Genomic DNA, 23,865 nt, shown 5'->3' on the forward strand with positions numbered 1-23,865 from the left:
GACTTAAGTTGTGGTGGCAAAAGCCAGTGTTTTCAATCCCTAAAAAAATACTGTCCCAGTGAGACACAATGCCCTATACGCCGTCTGGGTTCTTTTGCGACCGGTTAATCCGGGAGAGAGAGAGAAGGGATGGCGAAGGGTCCCTGAGCAAACCTCTCCGTTTCAGCGGCCAGGACTACAACCTCCTCAAGCAGGAGTATCTCCAGAAAAAGACCCTTTTTGAGGATGAAACCTTCCCTGCCACTGTGGAATCCCTTGGCTATAAAGAGCTGGGCCACAAGTCTAACAAAGTCAAGAACATCGTCTGGAAGCGTCCTAAGGTAGGAGGTTGAGGGCCTGTGTGGGTTCAAGTGGACTGTCTGGGACTGACATTGTGGGTGGGATGTCGAAATGGTTAATGGGATGGATGGGATGACACAACTAATTGGACTTCCTTAAAATAGATTTGTTTGCTTATACATACACACATTCATGGGAAATGATAATGCTCAGATGGCAAAATGGGTCAAGAACTGCCTCTGGTGGAGTAAGAACCTAAAAGATATGATTGCAGAGGGCATGTTGGGAAAACTGGGGCTAGTTGTAACGGTTCTTCATGTGTATAGAAGCCTGGTATAGACACCGTCATCAAAGTCTTGGCTATAAAAAGCTATTTAGCAAAGTCTCTGATTGTCCATGATAAAAAAATGCACTTCATTGAACATGCTTTGACCTCTTGTGACTAGATTGCCCAACAGCAAGGATAGTTTTCATACTATGTGGGGTCAGTTTAAATATTAAAGAAGGGTATTTAATTATGAAGCACAAAGCAACTCATGAAATGTACAAATTAACATTAACATTTCAACCCATTGTTATACCAAGTATTCATAAAAAATTGTGTCATCTGAACCTCTTGAGATTATAAACTAATATTTCAGTTATTTAACAACACATCATGTTGGTTAATGGTCAAATGACATGGGGGTAAACAAATAAGGTTTTTCATTTTGATTGTTTTTTTTCCCCCCTCTAAATTTTTACGATTTAATTATTAGCTTTTCATCAACTCATGAACCTCCCAGGAAACTGGTTTATGCCAACAGATATTGTAGTAAATAAAATGACAAGAAAATTTCACTTGACAGTCAATTATTACCCCTGATATTAACATGATTACCTACCAGAGATTAATAATAAAAAAACACCCATATCATGATAATTCTACGGAAAAGCTACAGAAAAAAAAAGAAACCAATAATTGTGAGATACAGTTTAAAATTAGAAATATATATCACATTGTAATATATAGTCATAATTGTGAGGAATAAAGTCACATTGTTCGATATACAGTTGCAATTGTGAGAAATAAAGTCACTCTGAGAGAGTCACAGTTGTGAAAACTAAAGTCACATTGTGAGATAAAGTCGGAATTACGAGAAGATTTTAGTCACATTGTGAGACATAAAGTTGCAATTATTCGAAATACTCACACTGTAATATGCAAAATAAAGAAATAGGCTAAGTTAATTTGTGAGATAAAAAATTGCAATTGGGAATAATAGTCACACTGAGATATAAAGACACAATTGTGAACACAAGTCACAGTGAGAAATTAAGTTGAAATTGTGAGAAATAGTTACAATGTGAGATATTAAGTCAGTTGCAAGGACTTAATTGAGAGAAATAGTCACATTGCAAAATAAAAAGCCACAAATGGGAGAAATAAAGTAAATTTGTGAGATATAAAATCGCAATTGTGAGAAATACTTACATTGTGAGTTATAAAATCACCCTTGCAAGGAGCAAGGTCAAAATGTGAGATATTAATCTGCAATTACGAGAAAAGGTCACATTGTAAGATAGAGTATAACGTTGCAAATGCAGGAAATAAAGTCACATAGTGCGATATAGTCACAATTACAAGTGAAAGATGAAGTCACATTTGCAAGAAAAGAGAGCAGTTATGAACACAATTACAAGTAATTAATTTCACAAAGTAATACACAATTACTCTATTACTCAGACGTGGAAACAGGCTTCCATCTTAAAACCTTGTGACAACTAGTCTCTCCATCCATCTATTCATCTAAAACATCAGAGATTGATCATATCAGTCTTTGTATCTCTCAAATACTGTATGTGTAATATCTGAGTTACAATCAAACACTTTGATGGCATTTGTTCTGCAGGAGATATGTGAAAACCCAGAGTTCATAGTCGGAGACGCTAGCAGGACAGATATCTGCCAGGGAGACCTGGGTAAGATTAACACTTTAACACATTTACACAATAATGTTACAGATTGTTTGCCACTGATATTTGGAGAGTGTGTTTAGAGTCTAATTGCAGCTTTATGGGAACGATTACCTCTCTCTGGCCCCCATATACAGGCCAACAGTCCAGCAGGGACCCCTCCATATTGTGTTTACTCTGTTGGAAGGGAATCCAACTAGCAGCGCTTCCTATTGTTGTGACCCCATATGGGCAATAAAAGAGCCCAAAGACACAAAGGTTGCTAATACATAGAGTAGATTACCAACCTGGCATGTTCCCCTGGACAATCTGAAAATGCTGAGATCAGCAGTGGACGCACCTGTTTTGCTGCAAATAGTTCTATATGTACAGTATATAAAATGTTTTTGTGAAATATTATTTCTTGTGTATTTTAGGAGACTGCTGGTTGCTTGCTGCCATTGCATGTCTGACTCTGAACGACAAGCTGCTATATCGTGTTATACCTCAAGAGCAGAGCTTCTCTGAAGGCTATGCTGGAATTTTCCATTTCCAGGTCGGTGTCTTTTGAGCAAAATAGCTTTTGAATTCATATCTTCATCACGCCTGATTTCCGTGTCTTCCTCTGTCTGTTTTTCTACTCAGTTCTGGCGTTATGGTGACTGGGTGGATGTTGTTGTTGATGACCGCATTCCCACCTTCAACAACCAGCTGGTGTTCACCAAGTCCGCTGAAAGGAATGAATTCTGGAGTGCTCTTCTAGAAAAAGCTTATGCTAAGTAAGTATCAAGTGCTTGACATTTACATCTTTTGTTTTGGACTTGGACAGTCCTTGATATTTAAAAGCTGGAGCATATTTTTATGGGTGTGACATATATAAATACAAAGGCCAATTTAAGGTATCATATTGTCCATACCCCCAATCCTAAATAAACTGTACAGTTACAGGTTGCAAAGTAAATCGTGTTAGTATTTTTGTGTCAACCCTGTTATATACAATTTTTTGGGGGATTGAATGTTACAGGGTTGAAGGTCAGGGCAAAAATGACTAAGCCCACTAATGGCCGTTAAAACGTGAGACGAAGGTCAGTGGAACGACAAATATTCGGTTTATTAAAAGTTGAACTTCATTTAATTTGAGTGCAGTGTTTTTAGAATGCGTGTCATGCACGAAACACTGCAAAAGACACGAACGCAGCAGTTAAAGATGTCCGTCTAGAGCGTGTTTACATGGAAAAACAATGGAAAAGTAGTGCAGTGAAATATAAAAAACACATTCTATGTGAACCACCCCTTAATATGTAAATATGCGCGCTAGACTGTTGAAGCCTGTTTATATCACAGAATATTTTAAAAAAGAAAGGTAATTGCGACTTTTTATCTCACAATTTTGACTTTATTTTTTTAGTTTATACCTCGGAATTCAGAATTTTTTCATATGGGGCATTTACACAACACGTTTTCAACTAAAAATGGAAACCGTTTTGGCTGTTCGAAACGAAGCGAAAACTTTCAAGTGTAAGTCTTTGAAACCAATACTGTTATCGTCTACGAAAACGTGAATTTTTGAAAACAGTGATGTCATGCACATGCATAATACGAGTTCATTCTATATATGCGTACTGTTTCTTTACAAAATGACATCGCCAACTACTGGTCTGGCATGAATGATACAGCATATTTAGTCTTTTTCGCAGATCCGTGTGAACGTGGATCGCTCAGAATTATTATTTTTGTGAATAATAATAATAATAATAATGATCTTTTGTTTCAGTAAATGCATGTTTTATTCAATACTTTTTTTGGTACATTCCATTTTAGATTCATATTCATACACAAATTAAATCACATATTGTATTCACAAAATGGTAAATGATGACATGCAGACTGGATGATGTCAGCTGTAAAACAAACATTGGTAACACTATAATTTGATGGTCCCTTTTGAACATTCTGTTGACTACAATATAAGTAACTTTGCAACAACATGTCAACTAACTCTCATTAGGGTATAAGTAGACTGTCTGCTTAAAATCTGCTAAGTCTTTATTGTGATGGTCCTCCAACAGACATTCTACTGACTATAAGTACAACTACATGTCAACTTATTCTAACCCTAACCCTACCAGTCTACTAATACTCTACTAACACTCTAATGATATCAGTAATGGGGACACATATACACACAAATGGCACAATTGAATGACCCTAATCTTAATTGTAACATTACCTTGCATGATCAGAACTGTTCTTTGTAGCACTTCTTTTTAGTATTTTTTTTCTTTCTTTTTTGAGCTAATGAATTGTATTCAATGAAACTATACAATAACTGAAGGACAGCAGGAATTAATTTTATCATTTGTGCACTCAGCACCTGCTCTCGTAATGTCATTTATTTGTATTCCTGTTCAGACTTCATGGCTCCTATGAGGCTCTTAAGGGTGGAAACACTGCAGAGGGAATGGAAGACTTCACCGGTGGAGTGACTGAATTCTATGAGATGAAGGAGGCACCTAAAGAGCTGTATAAGATCATGAAGAAAGCTCTTGCGAGAGGCTCCCTCATGGGCTGCTCCATTGATGTGAGTCAAGCAGAAGACATTTTCAACTTTCTTTAGTGTGTAATGTTGCTAGTTGGGCATGAAAAAGGTCTGCAAAGTTACAAAGCACAAAGTCATTCCAAATGGAGTTATTCTCTATCAGTAAGAACTGAATCTGAACTCCCCGAAACGCCTCGATTGGTCATGAGATTTCTTCCTGGAAAAAACACGTTACAATATCCCTCATTTAAATCATTTAAATAATAAATACCACGGTAATGTAAGGAGAGTGACATTTTGGAAACGCCCTGGAAGCGGTTGACCAATCACAACACACTGGTTCAGTCGACCAATCAGAGCACATTTTGCTTTTCAGAAGGAGGGGCTTCATTGAGACAAAAACTAAACAGAGCGCTGAGGTGCTACAACAATATCAAATATGTGTTTTTAAAACATTCAAGCATTAAAACCTATTCTAGGTGCCCCCAAAAACAAAATCAAGACTTTGTAAAAGGGCATAAAATGGCCTTTTTACAACATTCTTGATTAGTAAATATTTTTTTATAAAATCAATGAAAACTTTTGGTCCAAATTCTAGTATCCTACCATGAAGCAATTACATTTTTACCCACAGTCCTTGGTTCCAGCGCGCTTTGAAACTCGTACCACTACAGGTCTTGTGAAGGGTCATGCCTACTCTGTTACCGCTGTTGAGGAGGTAAACATTCTATTATTGTGTATTTCTTGTTTCTAACTAAACACTGATAGCCTCTGATGATAATTGTGATATTTTGTGCCTGCAGTGTAAACAGTCGCAGCTGAAGGAGTCTAAAGTGCGTCTGGTGCGTCTGCGTAACCCCTGGGGTCAGGTAGAATGGAACGGACCTTGGTGCGATAAGTGAGTATCTGCTTATAGCTGAATTTAGACCGGTTTAACCCTAAAAAGTATTTTATATCATATTTGATTTACGAATTTCGAAGGCCTCTAACATGATCAAAACTTTGCTGAATAACTAGTTGTACACAATCTCTTACATGTTTTCTCTCGTCTGATTGATAGTTTATACTTTTATAGCAATTAATAGGCCTTTTAGTATCATTCTGAAAACATCCACCGTCAGATCGTAATACATGTCTTTTTGCTGGAAATCTTTACAGATTTTTATAAAGTAAATGTAAAAATAACTTTAATAATATGTCAAGATGAACACTTACTCGATTGACGTTACTTATGTGTACTTGAATATCCACACATCATTTTTTTGAAAAATCATTTTAAATGTAAGAATCAAATATGATGCATCAGACTTTTGAGGAATGTTTATATGTACACCTCTGTACAAATATCATCATACTAAGACATATTATTGGGAGATAGAGACTGATATATATATATCCTTATTCTCACTATATCGTACTATATGAGCCATAAAAGCCTAATGCATGAAACATGATACTTAAAAAGCATTTTTTTAAATAAATAAAATTAAATATTTTGTCTAAAGTTTTTAATTAACTGTTCCACTTGAAAGATTAGATTTTTTCTGACTATCATTTAATTTTCCAGGGTTTACAGGGTTAAAAAAAATGTATATTACTATACAACTATTACAATAGTCTATTTTTTTCTGCAGTTCAAAAGAGTGGGAAACCATCTCTAAAACTGAAAAAGAGAGACTCCAGCATCAGAATGCTGAAGATGGAGAATTCTGGTGAGTTAAAAAAAATAGACAAGCAAACATATCCTCATAATGAATTATGAGACTGATATAAAGAGTTGTGGATGAGACCAGCTCATTCAAGTCTGAGTCCAGACCAAGACCAGAAGTGGCTCCAAAGCTCCCAAGTCCATGACAAAACCAAGACCATGAAAATAAGTTCATATCTTCACTCACAAAGAGAATTATTCCCATTATTGTCATCAACCCATAGGATGTCCTTTGAGGATTTTAAGAAAAATTACACAAAAATCGAGATTTGCAACCTGACCCCTGATGCTCTGGAGGACGATAAGCTACACAAATGGACGGTGTCTGTTAATGAGGGACGCTGGATAAGAGGCTGTTCTGCTGGAGGATGCAGGAATTATCCAGGTGGGTGTGATTTTAATAAACTGAAGAAAAAAAACAGGGTCCCCATGGGTTCTTAATAAAAAATCTCGTTTTATCAAGTTTCAGGTCATAAAAAGTCAATTTAATATCTAAGTTCTTAAATTTAGGGACAGATCATAATATGACTTCGTATGATAATTACATTTCAAAAGGCTATGATTTAATTAAATACCAAGTTCTGTCATGAAACTCTAGATGGCGCAGGCTGATAGGTCCTAAACTCAATTTGGTAGCGATCGCATCGTCATATACACAATCCATACGCACACCGCTTCGGCATGTTTTCCTCGCTCGAAAGCTTGCCAGACCTCCCGCGCCTAGTTACGGTTGCTAAGACACGATTGGCCAGTGGCAGTTTTCGGGCGTGGCTTAGCGAAGGGTCAATTGTTTTGAAAAATCATGTTAAATGTAAGTATCAAAATATGATGCATCAGACTTTTGAGGAACGTTTATATGTACACCTCTGTACAAATATCATCTTACGAAGACATATTATTGGGAGATATAGACTGATATATATATATATATATATATATATATATGCTTTCAGAAACCCTCCATCTTCTCCAGCTCCACCTGTATAAATTTGCTACGTGGTTATTACGTGTATTTCAGCAGCATGCATTACATGCTTTAATGGTTGGTTTTAATGCTTTACATAACAGCATGTCTGTAAATGTATTGGCATTAGCAAATCTCCGTGCAGCAGCAGCGTAGCAGATCTATTCCACCAAGACTATATACATTAACACAGCCATATCCATTACCATGCCAATCATAACAGAAATACATGTTGCGCGTTCTACAGGCTCTCACTTTCAGAGCAGTTTGCACCGAATAGCCCACATTGATTGCTTTCATCTACTGTTGATGAATTTTGATTATGTTTACTATGGTTTATATCATACCATTTGGTGAGGACAGTTTTGATTGCATTTTCTTTTCATATTACCTCTGTATATTGTAAAAAATGTTAATAATTTTATAAAACTTGCTTTTCTCAAAATTTGTATTATTTGAACTGTTTTCATTTCATTTGTGCGGGTCTCTAAAAATATGATTTTAAAACAACAACAAAAAATGTATTTACATTTTGATTATGATATTCATTTTTTATTTAATTTGTATAGTATCTTTCATACATAAAATGCATCCCAAAGTGCTTCACAGGTCAAAATATAAAAAACAAAAAATAATGTCTTGCAAAAAAACAATATTGGCTTCAACGAAGTAAACATTAATATTATTTGTGTGGTGTCCTATAGACACATTCTGGACAAATCCACAATACCGTCTGCGTCTTCTGGAGGAAGATGATGACCCAGAGGATGATGAAGTAGCATGCACTTTTGTTGTTGCTCTAATGCAGAAAAACAGACGTAGAGAACGCAAGTTGGGTGCTAATCTCTTCACTATTGGATTTTCCATCTATGAGGTATCAATATATTTAATCTTCAGAGAGATAATCACTAAAATTATACAAAAGCATGCAAATAGTGATAAAGATCAGGTTGATGGTGAATCCAACACTCTTTTAACTCTTTCTATTTGCCCATAGGTGCCAAAGGAGGTATGAAAATGTGAAGATCCAATGTTTCGACCCAAGGCCTGTGTATATCATGCTCATGTTCATGCAGTTTCTTTTCTCTTTTAGAACTAGTGTTGTTTTATAGTTAACCTTTGTGATTGTGTCTGATCAAATTCCATTTTTTTCTGCTGTTGTGTTTCTCTGTCTGTCAGATGCAAGGAAACAAGCAGCACATGCAGAAGGAGTTCTTCACATCTAACTCCTCTAAGGCCCGTTCCAGGGCGTACATTAACCTGCGAGAGGTGACCCAGCGTTTCCGTCTGAGTCCAGGGGAGTATGTCATCGTTCCCTCCACATACGAGCCCCACCAGGAAGGCGAGTTCATCCTCCGCGTCTTCTCTGAAAGGAGAAATACCTCTGAGTGAGTGAGAGCAGAAGGGATGAGAGGGCTGTTTTTTTTATATATATTATAGTACAATGATGTCTGAGTAAATTCATCCCCACAAAAGCAAAAATAATATTTTCTTAAGTATTTTTTTCAGAAAATATATCGGAACATCCATAAACAGGATAATAAAATTGAATTATATGAAATTAAATAAATCATATTTTTTTCTAATAATTAATTTAATTAAAAGGGAATTAAATATATATATTCTCGGAAAACAAATGTTTACTATTTTTTTGGTATAAAATTTTTTACTCAAAAAATAAAAATGCTGGTTAAGGGCCTGTTCACACGGAATGCGTTTTTCACTCCGTTGTGCAGCTTTATTATTGTTTTTTTTTTTTATGTAAACTTGCTGGGTGGACGGTTTTTTGACAGTTTTAGCTGCCATCTCGTGTCTTTTACAGCATCGCACGCATGACACGTTTTAGAAATGCGGCTCTCAGAGAAACACATTTTGCATTTTTTTCAATTTCACTGCCCTGTGTCTCGCATTTTTAATGACAAAAACTAATTTGTTGTGAATGGCCCCTAAGAAAATTACTTTTGTATTATGAGAAAAAATTACGGAGCTCTGCACATGATATGAGACGGGGAAAATAGATTGTCAGCAAGAATGAAAAGTTTCCACCCATGACTTAATTTGTTCCTATGTTGTACTAATTAATTGCCTTGTTTTAAATTAGTAAAAGGTACACTATGTAACTTTTTGCCATCTAGTGGTTAAAAAACAAAACTCCATACATTTTGCAGAAGAACATTGTTTTGATTGTGCTTCGGCTCTACTCATACAACATTCACTACTAGGCTTCAAAGACACAACCAGTTTAGCTGACTAACTGAAGATATTACTGTAGCTCTAACCATTAAGACACAATATTTCCTTGAAAATAAATTCTAGCACAGCGCTACAACAGCCATAATGAAATGACCCTTCACAATAGATAATGCTTTACTATCAACTCTGTTAGAGAGCTATATATGACAATTTATCAGTTCAATAAAATACCTTATTCACCTGTTGGGTAATAAAAATTGGCATCTCTACATCACTTTTACAACATTTCAAATCCCTCAGTTCTTGCAATCACTAAAAAGCCAAGTTAATGTTGATTCTTGTTTTATTATGAGCTCTGTCACAATCTCTTTTTGCCAGCAGACTCTCCTCCGTTCTGTTTTTTTAAAAGGATGGTTCTCCAGTGGTTTGTGATTTAGCTGCTCCATGTCAACCTTTCTTGCTCGTGACAACAACTAACCTCTGCCACTCCCACACCATACACGCGTCAAAGTAGCCGGAGCAACTTTTCTCTATTCACAGATATGATGAGACACGCACAGGCGAGTGACTTGTGTGCGCAATTTCCAGCGAAAACCACCCATCTAAAATATAGACACTTATGATAAGGATTACCATAATGACTAAAAATTAGTTTTGGAAGAAGGATTGATGATCTATTGACTCATTATTTAAATTGAGTTAATTAAAAATAAAAAAGTTACATAGTGTACCTTTAAATTATTTTAGTTAAGAATTAATTTAGTTAACAAATTTTGGGAATTAATTAGCACAACGTTATCTATATTTTTCTTTATATCATGTATGGGGCTCCGTAAAAATGAACTGGTGCAAACACTAATTTTTCTGGTGTTTGCTTTTTTGTAGTTGTTTGTAAGTACTCTGTTACGTTAAATTGTCATAGGCGAAGAACTTCTGAAACATCTGGCTGGAAAGCAGCTGTTACAGAAGTTAATACTCATGTCAGTGGGTGCAAAAGGGCGATTTAAATCCTCACAAAAATATATTTTATGTACAAAGACTATGGTGTTATAGTAATAGGGTCATGGTTATATTATCACAAGAATACCAAGGAGTTTCATAGTAGCTCACTTTACAGAAGTGGTAGGAAACAATGGGGGTGGAGAAAATCAAAAGGACAAAAATTTTAATGACAATTTGATTTGTAGAGCTGGAAGAAATCGGCCCCAGTTCGAGGCTGTAATGGAATCTATTTTAGGACAAGCAACAGCACATTTTGGGACCCTCCGGTAAAGATTCCCTTTTCATTTCTGACCCAGTCTTGCCGCACAATTAAACTTCAGCTACAAGGAAGACATGATTACACGAAGGATTGATGAAGGTCTCCAAGGAATACTGATGATGCTGCAGGTCAACCCCTGATGATAAGGATTCACAATATTTTAATAAGGATCATGTCATGATTTCCATTTCCCTTTCAAGGGAACTCAAGCTGCATCAAGACGCTGTGGGAACGCCCCTGCGTGATTGCCTCGTGAAGCATGTGTATAATCAGTCCAATGGTGTGAAGAGAAGTCATAGGCGGGTGACGTCAGACCAGGAAACTATAAAGCACACCTGAAAACAGACTGCGTTAGCTTCTGTGCCTTCAGCAAGCGCTTTCTGTATACTGTCTCTGATTCCTACCATCTAGATCACAGCCTCCTCGTCTGGGCTTGCCGTTTTTTCCAGAACTCCACACTGAGGTGTCAAGGTCATGGAAGAAACCGGTCTCATATCGTGTTTTTAATCCACAAACATCGAACTACAGCAATGTTATTGGTATTAAAGATGAAGGTTATGTGACGATGCCTCTGGCTAAAGAGACGCTCGCGAGCTATCTCTCTCCCGATTCAGCATCGTCATTAAAAGCCCTGACATTACCCATCAAGCCACTCAAATCCACTTCAGCGCTGGTGGGAAAAACGTATTTGGCAGCGGAGCAGGCTGCTGCATGCTTGTATACCATGTCAATTTTGCAGGCATACCAGGCTGATCGGTTTAGGGACATGGATGGTTGTGAGAAAGCCAGCGCTGACGCAATTCGAGAATTGCATCGCGCAACAGATCTGTCTCCGGGCCACCAAGGAGACGGCCAAATCAGTAGGCCGGTCTATGGCCACGGAACGTCATTTATGGTTAAATCTAGCTGATTCAAAAGATAGAGACAGATCTGTTCTTTTGGGAGCTTCGCTTTCACCTTCGGGTCTATTCGGCGACGCTGTTAATACGTTCGTCAATAGATTTCAGGAGGCGAAGAAACAATCAGCGGGGTTCCAAAAGTTTCTTCCTCGCCGATCTAATGTCCCCGAGACTGCTGGGCGGGAGCAGTCTCGGCCGTCTACAAGCTCCTCACAGCACAGAGTGCAACAAAAACAAAGCGTCGTCACTCAGGCTCCTCCACAATCCGGGGGCCGGGGTGGCGGTCACAGTCGAAGCCAGTTAGGGGAAGGCAAGATCTGAGGACTGTCATCATCTCTAAAAATGCTTCGCCAAAGAAGAAGTCCTGACACCAAGGCCATCAGACTTCTGTGGGTGGTCCTCTCCGTTGACAGATGGGGGGCAACTCTCTGAGGAGTGTCGCAGCGCTGGCAGTTCGATTGTTCCCAGCCGGTTTGCCATTTCAGGGCACCAAAGTGTCAATGTCCCCACAGAGGATCGTAAAGCAGTCAGTTTGGTTGTTCCCTGCCGGTTTGCCTCTTCAGGGCGCAGAAGTCACTGTTCGACCAAATCCAGAGGCCAGTCTCGAGAGCCAACTAAACCGCAGGGTTCAGAAACTCAAGTTCAAAATGCTTACACTCAAACAGATCGTGTCACAGATTCAGTAAATGGGGTAAAACTAGGCCAGTCACTCACTGTGAAACAGTTACAGAGACTGCTGGGTCTCATGGCAGCTGCGTCCGACGTAATAACTTTTGGCATCCTGTACATGAGACCCCTGCAGTGGTGGCTCTGGAGTAGAGGATGACACGGGAGTGGATTTTCACTCCTGTCCCGTCCCACTCCCATATAAAGAAATCTTGTCCCGTCCCACTCCCAGACCAAAGTTTAAAAAATAATCCCATCCCATCCCGCTCCTGGTAAATTGACTCCCACTCCCATCCGGCTCCTGTTTAAACTGACTCCCGCTCCTGTACCGCTCCCATATATTTTTTTCTTCAATTAGTGTTTAGTTAATACATAGAATTTGATTTAATCTGCTCTCCATCCTGTTTTAGACCAGCTGCTGAGCCACTGTTTCTAGGTTTTCTCCAGAAAATGGAAGACCGCAAATAAAATAAAAACAGTACATAGTTCACACCATGTCTACAATAATTTAATAAACCCAAACAGCACATAAAGCTGCATTTTACTCATTTCTTGTTGAGTAAACAATACATTTATAGTCTACATTTATAGTTTTTTTTTAATAACATGTTAACGATTTTCATCAATTATGCTCTTGCATAATGAGTTCCATTACTTCTGACTTTGCGCTGTAAATCATTTTTTGCCACATCGACTTCTCCGCGGCTGTTAGCTCCCTCCATCACTGCTCTTTGAATTCCAACCGGCGGTAAGCCATGACAAAAAGCACTGATGGCTTCGGGAACGGCTGGGTTGTGTAGTTATTTTTTAATTGCGTTACATTGTAGGCGTATTAAAAGGAAACTACAAAATGGTGCATTTACTTTTTTCTTTTTTGTCGTCTTTGCTATTGGTTGATTCCCGCTCCCGTCTGCTCCCGTTAACCATTTATCCTGTACCGTCCAAATCCCGTGATTAATAGCAAAGATGACTCCCATCCTGCAGGAATCCCACGGGAATCCCGTGACCCGAGGGATTCCCGAAAAAATGTCAGCCTCTACTCTGGAGCAAGGGGTTTTCTCCAAGGAGAAATCCGTTTTGCATGATCAAGGTCACGGGGCGATGCCTACGTGCCTTAGTCATGTGGAACAAACCTTACTTCCTTGCCCAAGGCCCAGTGCTGGGGGCTTCTTGTCGTCGCCTATCAGAAGCTAATGCGGTCTGTTTTCAGGTGTGCCTTATAGTTTCCTGTTCTATGACGTCACCCGCCTATGACGTCTCGTCACAACATTGGACTGATTATACACATGATTCATGCAAAATCATGCAGTCTTGTTCCCTCTTCAGGGAACCAGGGTTACATTCGTAACCTGAGACATTTCTTGCTGTGGCCTAAATGTAAATGAATCACTGCCCCAGTGATAATCACTGTAACCATTAATCAAACTTTTCAAAAAAATTTAAACATGCAGAGAATTAACTTTAACATTTATCATTAATAATATTTTAAGGTAATCATACTATAAAGATTATTTACACATGGTAAGTATGAGTAACTCCTAATCAGTTATCACAGAAAAAAGGCACATATGTTTATATGGTTGATGTATCCAGAGAAAAGTGCTCATTTGGCTATTTATCAAAAGGGGCTCAAAAGACAGGAAAGACATACTATATGGGAAAAACAAAGGCTCCCCAAAAGATCTTTGATGTCTTGTGCTGTCTACTATGATGACACGTGTTTGTTGGTTTCTTCTCAGGGAAATAGAGAACAGGATTGAAGCTGATCATCCAGTGGTAAGTTCTTGATAATTTAGAAATGATTGAAATCTAAATTCAGCTAAGACGTTCCCTTATTTCAAATAGTACCAAACCGCTAACCATAAGTACTGGACTCGGCTGAAAGTATTGAAGGCACATATTACAACAACTTATAATGAAAAATGGATAAAATCCCATAGACTGAACTATAAGGAGAGACTTGACATCTAGAGACAAGAAATTCTTAATAATGAAGTTCTTAACTGATATTTTCTTATTTTCTCACTCACAAATAGTTACGAATATTTTGTGTTCCCAAAAACATTCTTAACTTTGTCTTTCTAAAAAATCCTCATAAGAAACATCTCAAAGTTAGGATAAACTCCAAATTGTCCAGAGATGTTTAATTCATTTATTGGGTTGTTTCAAATATTAAATGTGCGGTAACTGGTAAGCGATTTCTGAGAAACACTGTTGAAAGTGAATTGGACCGAGCAGCACAACACACTTGTAGCCAATCAGCAGCAGGGGGCGTGTCCACTCATAATGGGTGAGGAGAGAGTGAGAAAGATTTGAAGAAAGACTGTTGAAAGAGAGATGGCTGAGAGACATTACAAAAGAGAAAAGATCAGAGGTATATCACTGAAAAAAGAAGGGTTTTGATCAGGGATCAGGGTTTTAGGACACGTGTTACTATTAGAAAAGGTTTCCAGCTCTGGAGAGACCAAAGCGGGAAGGCCCTGAAAACGGACGCCGAGGTTGTGTTGTTTCTGCTCCATACGTGAGTTACATTGGTTCTGTTGTGTTTCACAGAACCAATATATGGTGTTGTTATTGTAATATTAGCTATAGGACAGTTTTGAGTCTCATTGTTTGTTTGGAGCTGATGTGCTGCTAGGGACTAACAACCAACTCTTGCTTGTATATACTCTTGTGTACTGTTTGTTCATTTTTTGTTCTTCCTTGTCGTTCATTCATCATCTTCGCTTTATTTTTCGCAAAGCATTATTTTGCTCCGCTTCAGCTATTATAAAGTGGGATCCAATCTTACATTGCATGTTCGTGCATTTTGGGGGTGGAACAATGAAGAGAGGGGTGTGTTTGTTTGAGTTGATTTCAAATATCAACAGTGTTTCTCAGAAATCGCTCACTGCACCTTTAAGCATTGCAACATAACATTAGTTACATATCATACATGTATTCTTAAGACTACTCTTAAGTGACACCATTGATCATGATTATGCATTACGTGACATTTTGCTGAAATCAAAATTCAATAACAATTCTACAAAAAAGCATCTTCGGCAAGAACTGCCATTTGAGAACACCAAAGCTTGTCATATTATTCTTAAATTCTTCAAATATTTCAGAACTTCTTAAGAATATGTTAAAGAATTGCAATTTTTTTTCAAAAAAAAAAGAAATTAATTCTAAAAAAAGAATTAATTTCTTTCTTTTTTGAAAGAAGTTTTGTGGAGCTTGCCTCAGAATATCAGACTCTGGATGGACTCTTTCAACCACCTAACTATTCTCTTACAACAACCCAGAACACTTTAGCAACTATAACAAACACTCAGAAATGTGTTGCAACCTGTTGGTGGAGTAAAATCTTTTATTATCTAAAAGTGATCAGATTCTTTAGCTACTCACACAATGAAAATTAGAGAATAAATTCAGTTCTGACGTGTAATTTACAACTACCATCAGCCGGATCCAGCTTCAACTGGGGAAGAGAGTGAAGAGGACCAGCAGTTCCTGTCCATTTTCCAGCAGATCGCGGGGGACGTGAGTACTGGGGAGCCACTGAGCGCTGGGGGGAGTGTGAGTATGGAGGTGGGGTGGGACTGGTAATTGGCCATGCCAGTGGTAACAATGGTAATTGCAATATCATTACTGTTTTACTTTGCCGTAATAAACACCACACCTGGCTTTCTGTTTATTCTTATATCTTGCAGCAAATGGAGATCTCAGCCAATGAACTCAAAGATGTCTTGAACAAGGTGGTGTCTAAATGTATGCATCTTTGAATGATTGTTTCTGGATTATGGTTTTTCTGCATACTGTCTTCAAGAAACTATCTGCAATTTACAGACAAAGACATACACACTGAGGGATTCAGTCGAGAGAACTGTAGAAGCATGATCGCACTCATGGATGTATCCTTTGTATCAAGATTGCACTTTATGGTCCAATTCTCTCTATTAACTATGACTTTTGCGTCAATAAACTCCTAATTACTGCTTATTAATAGTTAGTAAGGTTGTTAAGTTTAGGAATTGTGTTGGATTAAGGAATGTAGAATATAGTCATGCAGAATAAGGCATTAATATGTGCTTTATAAGTACTAATGAACAGCCAATATGCTAGTAATGCACATGCTAATAAGCAACTAGTTAATACTGAGAATTGGACCCTAAACTAACTTGTTACCAAATATTGTTATGTTAGCATAATGCTGGTAATGGTAAATCCATTTTGAGGTATTTATTCAAAACAATTTTCTCAAGTCAGTTGTTTCCACCAGTTAATAGGGTTAAACGAAAGCATATAATGCTACATTTCAACATTGTAACATTGAGTTAGTAATTTATATTCTTAACAATTTAATTGACTTGTCAATTTTGGCATAATCACTAGTTTCGTTGTTAGAATTACATTAGATTTCATTTTAAAGCAGAGGTGACTGTGTAGAGTATTGCAAGCAACGTTTTCTTAATCCTTATCGCACAGATGGATGGAACAGGAAGACTTAACCTACAAGAGTTTAGACACTTGTGGAACAAAATCAAACAGTGGCAGGTTTGTCCTCGTTCTTTACCCATACACACACTCACCGGCCACTTTATTAGATACACCTGTTCAACTGCTCATTTATGCATATTTCTAATCAGCCAATCACATGGCAGCAACTCAATGCATTTAGGCATGAAGAAATAGTCAAGATGACCTGCTGAAGTTCAAACTGAGCATCAGAATGGGGAAGAAAGGGGATTTAGGTGAGTTTGAACGTGGCATGGTTGTTGGGTGCCAGACGAGCTACTGATCTACTGGGATTTTCACACATAACCATTTCTAGGGTTTACAGAGAATAATCAGAAAAAGAGAAAAATATCCAGTGAACGGCAGTTCTGTGAAAATGCCTTGTTGATGCCAGAGGTCAGAGGAGAATAATCAGACTGGTTCAGCTGATAGAAAGGCAACAGTAACTCAAATAAACCCTCGCTACAACCAAGGTCTGCAGAAGAGCATCTCTGAACACACAACACATCAAACCTTGAAGCAAAAGAGCTACAGCAGCAGAAGACACACCGGTGACACTCCTGTCAGATAAGAACAGGAAACTGAGGCTACAACTCACACGAGCTCACCAAAATTGAACAATAGAAGGTTGGAAAAAGGTTGCCTGGTCTGATGAATCTCGATTTCTGCTGCACCATTCAGATAGGGTCAGAATTTGGCGTAAACAATGTGAAAGCATGGATGCATCCGGCCTTGTATCAACGGTTCAGGCTGCTGGTGCTGTAATGGTGTGAGGGATATTTTCTTGCCACATTTTGGGCCAATTGAGCATCATTAAAACGCCATGTAAATGAGTTCGCTAAACTCAAACGGCCTCCACGGCACATTTAGGATTTGGTGGAATGGGAGATTCACATTATGACAAATCTCCAGCAACTGTGTGATGCTCTCATGTCAATATGGACCAAAATCTCTAAGGAAAGTTTCCAGCACTTTGTTGAATCTGTGCCATGAAGAAGCTACTAGCTACTAGAACCCGGTACTAGCATGGTGTACCTAATAAAGTGGCAGGTGATTGTATAAAAAAGATTGCTGTACACATTGACTTTATGAATTTTGTCTGCAGGGAATCTTTAAGCGCTATGACTTTGATCATATTGGCACTATCAGCAGCTATGAGATGAGAAATGCCATCACTGATGCAGGTTAGAAGGTTTTCATGCATTTCTACTGTAAGTGGATCTGTTCTCATGTTGAAGAACATTTGACTAGACTAACACTAATGGACTTGTCACTGTACAGTCACGTGTCTTGTTTGCCACTCAGGGTTCCGTCTGAATAACCAGCTGTATGACATCGTCACCATGCGCTACGCCAATGATAACATGAACGTCGACTTTGACAGTTTTGTCAGCTGTCTTGTACGACTGGAGGGGATGTTAAGTAAGTTGCTAACTGCAAACACAACTTTTTCACTAGCAAATAGTGCAACAAATAATAGTATACAGTGTCTTTATCAGGAAGTGGTGCCATTTAAGCTGGTCACTTCTATTGTTAAACAATACCTTACATTATTTTGCTTCTACAAAATATTAAGTTTGGAATTATATAGTTTCATCATGCCTTGTAATAAATCATGCTTTAAAAACAACAAAAACATTTTTATTTTAAAGCATTTTGTCAACCCTGTTATATTCAAAATGCCTTGTACAAAATGACAAATTATAGCCTTGGCAAACAAATATCATCATAACATTTCATGCAGTCAGTATTCTTGTCGCTTGTGTCAAGAACTAGATTTATTTTCTGTAAAAAATTGCTGACTGATCACTGACTTTTCCCTCCCTCTTTATAGAGTTGAACTATTGAGCTTGATAAGGCCAGTTTAAGTTTAAACAATGAAATAATAATAAAAGTGTCTAAAATAAAAGTAATAATAAAAATTCATTCTCTCATTTTAGTTAAAGGTACAATATGTAAGAATTTTGCAGTAAAACATCCAAAAACCACTAGGCCAATGTTATATATTTTGTTTAGTTGATTACTTACAATATCCCAAATATTTCCAACTATTTGTAAATCGTGAGAAAATTGCGATTTTAACCAAGGAAACGGGACGTGTGAGCAGGGGTGAGGAGTCGCCAGCCAATGACGTCATATCCGCGTTACCCTCGGTTTCCGCCAGGTTTGCGCTCGCACTTCCATAGTAACCATGGCGACAGACGTGGACAACTTGGTTATGCCTGTTATGCCTAGCAGGACACTCACGCTGTTGTTGTTTTGTTTAAACATTATGGACCATGGCAAGCCGACTTTCAGACAAAAAGACTAAAACAAAGATCAACATCTTTCGAGATTCCGAGAGCTCCACGTCCGCGACTAACTTCGACTTGACAGAGACGCGAGTGTTGCATGTACTTGATTAGACAGGTGAGCAAATGTACATAAAACTAATCAATGTTATTTAGTTCAACGTGATGAAATGTTAGAATATGATCTGTATGTTATTCTAATGTTGATCTAGCTTAGTTAGTCTCATACAGCCGACAAACAACCTAACTAGCAACATTCAACACACTCAAATGCAGTTTAGTGTGATAGTGTAACTGTTAGAACAAGTGAAACAGCGCTGCATTACCTAAAGTTTAATTCGTCTAATAAACTGACCTGTGTGAGTATTAATTCAGCACTTGCGTGTAGTTCGGTAGAATGAAATGTCCTTATTCTTTTATATCCGCGGGACTCGCGTTGCGTGTGGCGCTGGTATACGTCTAGCAATCGCGCCCTGCTTCATACCACAGTCATGTTAAAAACATTAATGTATTCACTCATCAATAATAGATCCATCAGCTTGACAAGATCCATAATTCAGCTTAATGTGGAATATACGTCATCAGTATACGCCTTTGTTATTGTAAGAGGTTAGCGACCCCTGGTGGCGAAAAATCCTGCATATTGTACCTTTAAGTAGTCACCACGCTGTACTAATTAATTCACTGGTTATTTTAGTTCAATCGTGGCCATGATTTACCTAAAATGAGAGAATGGATTAGTGCAATGCAGTCATGATTGAATATTTCAAGCATTTTTCAGAAAATGTTTTAAATTAAACTTCAAGCACTAAAAGGGATCTAAATAAGATGACTAAGTTCAATATCCAGTCAAAATATCAGTAAGTCAAAATGGGGAAAACACACAGAGCCGCTTCCTGAAAATCATCCAACAACACAATACGTAGCATTTTAGTTCAAATATTTCATTTAAATTTAAGTAATAATTGATTTGGGGCTTGTGTATGCTAATAATCACGCAACATACATGTGTGCTGTCTGAAGTGAACCTGTTCTCTTTGTAGGAGCATTCCAGGCCTTTGATCGATGTGGAGACGGCACCATCAGACTTAATGTACTGGAGGTGAGTGATCTTAAGATTTAATGTAATAATGTGTAGCATCATGTCCGAGTCCTGATTACAAAATGTTAAACCGCTATTTCAATTTCTCCAGTGGCTCCAGCTAACCATGTATGCCTAGACCTACGGATCCAGGCGAGCCCAGACTCGGCAAGGACCAGAACTACCAGCTTTTACCTCAACACTCAATGTGCCAGACTACTGTTACCTCTTTCTCTGTACCTCAGCCCACATTGAACACCAGCTCGAGAAACTTTACCCGATTACTTCAATTTTATTAGAGATTGTCATGATGGGTGAAATGAGTAATAGTGTTATAGACCGATGTCACTTTTTTAGTCAGATTGCGGAGGAAACGTTTTCAGGGGCGCTGTGCACAAGCGACTTTTGAGGCACGTCATTGTGTAATTTTTAGCATGATTTCTGGTTTTCTTTTGTAATTCGTTCCTCAAAGTCATCTTTCTTTGCACATGAACATTCAGTTTGTCTACACTGGTGCTACAGACAGCATTTCTCTTTTACCTCAACCAGCCTCAAAATATGCTAATTTACATGACGCTGAGATTTCTCTTTGCCTTATGCTGATGGACCTAATATATAACGGATAATCTAACATTATTTAAAACTATAACACTAGATTCAGACAAGAACAAGTAGATTCGGATATATAATTCTTGACAATTTGGGGTATTGAATACACAGTGCTTTACGAATGATGATTCAATTTGACCATTCACACTGAAACACAATCCAGATTTGATTCCAATTTCACACCACATATGGATGTGTGTTCGCGTGTGGTCCCACGCTGACACTCAAGCGTGTGTTCACCGCGGTTCGGATCAGGTTTGTAAACATTGGGTTTCATGTGAGTTCAGACTGCAAAAACAAACTTTTTGGATACGCCAACAAAGTCTCATCTTGATGTTTGCATTAGCATTATTTTTTTCTCTTCTAATATTCTTCTTGCTCTGTGGCATCTGTCACAATCTCTTTTCATAATACTACGACTCTCTCTGATTCAGCTTTCTTAAAGAATGTCTTTCCATATTTACCCAGATGTACTCTTACATGCATCCCAGCTTCACATTTTGTTCCCATTTGGTAATATCAAAATTAAAACCATTAAAAAAACAAAACAAAGCAGGGCCATGTAGATGTCCTCGTTTCAAATCCTGGTTGTTTGGTTTTGTAAGTTAACATAATAGGAAATGAAAAACATGATGAACCAGGTGTGGAAACATAATCATTGGAGGAGAATCATCAGGGAACATCTCAGAACTCATGACGGATGGCAGGATTCAAGGTCGTTATTTCATAACTGTGGGCAAAGACATGGGTCGATCCTAGGCTTTTTTTGTTTTTGTGCTTGACCCACATTTAACCTTTTGTTCAAATGAGTGTACTGACTTCACCCGTTTAACAAAATAAATTATTGTGTAGTTCTTGGTTGAAGTGCTTACCCAGGAAAAACAAGAATGCTGTTTTTTTTTGCCTAATTATTTAAACATACGCATAAAGTGCCAATTACAAAATAAAATTGGGAAATTTTTGTTCTTAGATCAAAGGGTCTGTTAAAGCTTTATATTATATATGCTCTTTATTTCACCATTTATTTTATATCTGGTTAATGTTTTTCAGCAATGTTACAAAATTTGGGTCTCAGCATTTAATGCCCTGTTATGTGATATTACATTCTAGAAATAATTAAACAAACATATATTCCATAAATTCAAGAACATATTAGTTTGACAGTTTTTCACACAATAACACCGGTAACAGGGTTGCATGGTTGAGCTTGATGAAAGAAGTCACCAGTAAAATATGTAATGTTTAAAACTATTTTTATGCCATTTTAATTTTACTAGATAATAGTTTATTTATAGTTCTCTAATAAGCCATTATCCCCCGGTTTCCCAGACCAGGATTTAAGCCTAGTCCCAGACTAAAATGCATGTTTGAGCTGTTTTAACTGAAAGCAATTTACACTGACAAATCTTAAAATATATCAGTGCCATTTTGTCTCAAGATGCAAACCAGTAATGTTTTTTTTATAAGGCATGTTTATAAAAGCTACTTATATGTCCTAATAAACTGGCCTAATCCTGGCTTAATCTAAGCCCTGTCAGTGAAACCAGGCCTAAACGTGTTAAATGAAGTTCTATACTGAAATATATCCTCTATGAAAGCAAATTTCCCCTTAGGATAAAAGAAACTGACACAATAGCATAGTTATGTTTTTTTTTTTATTCTGTTTGTTTCAATAGCGTGTGTACAAAATGTCTATAAAGATTTAATAGTATTTGAGATCAACAAGTGTGAGAAACTTGGGAATACCAGGTAAGAGGTTGGCAGCAATCTCTCCTCAGCACACAACTATAGCAAAGAGCTGAGATGCATTTCAAAGGCTATGACTGAGTGGAAAAACAAGCTGTATCTTCATCCATTATGATATAACCTAACAAGAAGAAACGAAAAAAGACAAACCCTAGAGTGACCATATATAGTTAAACCTAACACTTCAGGGGCAGTCAGAGGAGAGTTCAAATCTGCTTCAACTGACAGGAGATAGTGCTGTTACTCCATATCAAATCTAACATCAGAAACCATGTTAGGGTCAATAAATGTTTGCAGTTACACCAAGTTCGGTTTTGGTTTGTAATAGGGCTGAGGATTACAGGAAGTGAAGTAATACGCACCCAACTGCACAAAACCACCTCCCATGTTTATCGCCCCTACAACTTTCATTCTCACACAGAAAAATAAAGGTACTTTCCAGTGCGAGGACCCTCCTGTACTTTCATAAAACTACAAATCTCATCTCTACAACTGCCACAAAATACTGTGAAGAAAATATATAACAAACTTCTCCGCTACAGAAAATTATGGAAAACAAAATTGTCTCGTACACACTGTCATAAAACACATTTGTGTTCTCAAAGGCTTACGCACACCAACTGTCACGTTTCAGTCTCTGTCAACAGCACAGCAAACACATTTCAACTGCAGTCTCGAGTCACAGCACACCTGAATCCGTCAACTTCGCTTCATTGATGAGCAACCACAGAGAAACCAAAAAAAAGGACAAAGAGAGAGGACATAGATTCAACCACTCAAACAACTATATTTAAATGATCAATTAAAAGAAAGAAAATCAAATAAAATCACCAGAAACAACTAAAATAGTTTTTATTTGGAAACCAGATTATGATGTAAAAGTGTCCCCGTTGTCAAGTATGTACCGCCGTGACAACACAAACAAACAGAGCGATGCAGCTTGAGAAAGATGTGTCCATCATAAAAATAAAAATAAACAAGTTGCTTGACAAGTCTCACGCTTTCTTAAATCACTCCACATCATAACGTCTCTAAACTCCGCAGGCCGCACACACACAACAGTGAGCTACACGTGTTTGCTGAGGGAGCTGCCGCACCTCTGTTGCTGTCCCGATACCCAAACGCTTCCCAGTTTCTTTGTGTTAATTTGGTCAGTAAATCTCAGATCTGATGATGACAGACATGTAGAAGCAT

The 23,865-nt window shown here is 37.8% G+C and overlaps 2 protein-coding genes across 4 annotated transcripts in view; one reads left to right on the forward strand and one right to left on the reverse strand.

Annotated features, from left to right (window-relative positions):
• aldh6a1 (aldehyde dehydrogenase 6 family, member A1) overlaps window positions 1-16,518 on the reverse strand; it is a 132,541-nt gene extending 116,023 nt beyond the window's left edge. Inside the window, exon 1 of the mRNA XM_077238473.1 lies at window positions 16,509-16,518. The gene's annotated coding sequence lies outside the window, so the exon portion shown is untranslated. The remainder of the gene's footprint in view (window positions 1-16,508) is intronic.
• On the forward strand, window positions 69-23,634 carry capn3a (calpain 3a, (p94)). 3 transcript variants are annotated; one of them, XM_077238465.1, is made up of 21 exons: window positions 69-320; window positions 2,172-2,241; window positions 2,652-2,770; window positions 2,860-2,993; window positions 4,627-4,795; window positions 5,388-5,471; window positions 5,557-5,651; window positions 6,388-6,465; window positions 6,686-6,846; window positions 8,130-8,299; window positions 8,423-8,434; window positions 8,605-8,813; window positions 14,184-14,220; window positions 15,892-16,005; window positions 16,140-16,197; window positions 16,276-16,340; window positions 16,915-16,983; window positions 18,050-18,128; window positions 18,250-18,366; window positions 20,279-20,337; window positions 20,429-23,634. In XM_077238465.1, the coding sequence occupies exons 1-21, from the start codon at window positions 69-71 to the stop codon at window positions 20,453-20,455; spliced, it is 2,178 nt and encodes a 725-aa protein (XP_077094580.1). In that variant the 3' UTR covers window positions 20,456-23,634. The 3 variants fall into 3 exon arrangements, with proteins under 3 accessions (XP_077094580.1, XP_077094581.1, XP_077094582.1); XM_077238466.1 differs by having other exon boundaries at window positions 15,892-15,969; XM_077238467.1 differs by lacking the exon at window positions 69-320 and having other exon boundaries at window positions 2,148-2,241; window positions 5,566-5,651; window positions 15,892-15,969.
• The last annotated feature ends 231 nt before the right edge of the window (window positions 23,635-23,865 follow it).

The sequence above is a fragment of the Siphateles boraxobius genome, unplaced genomic scaffold (genome assembly GCF_051911475.1).
Source record: "Siphateles boraxobius isolate OS27281-9 unplaced genomic scaffold, OSU_SipBor_1 22, whole genome shotgun sequence".
In the NCBI taxonomy this organism is placed as follows: domain Eukaryota; kingdom Metazoa; phylum Chordata; class Actinopteri; order Cypriniformes; family Leuciscidae; genus Siphateles; species Siphateles boraxobius.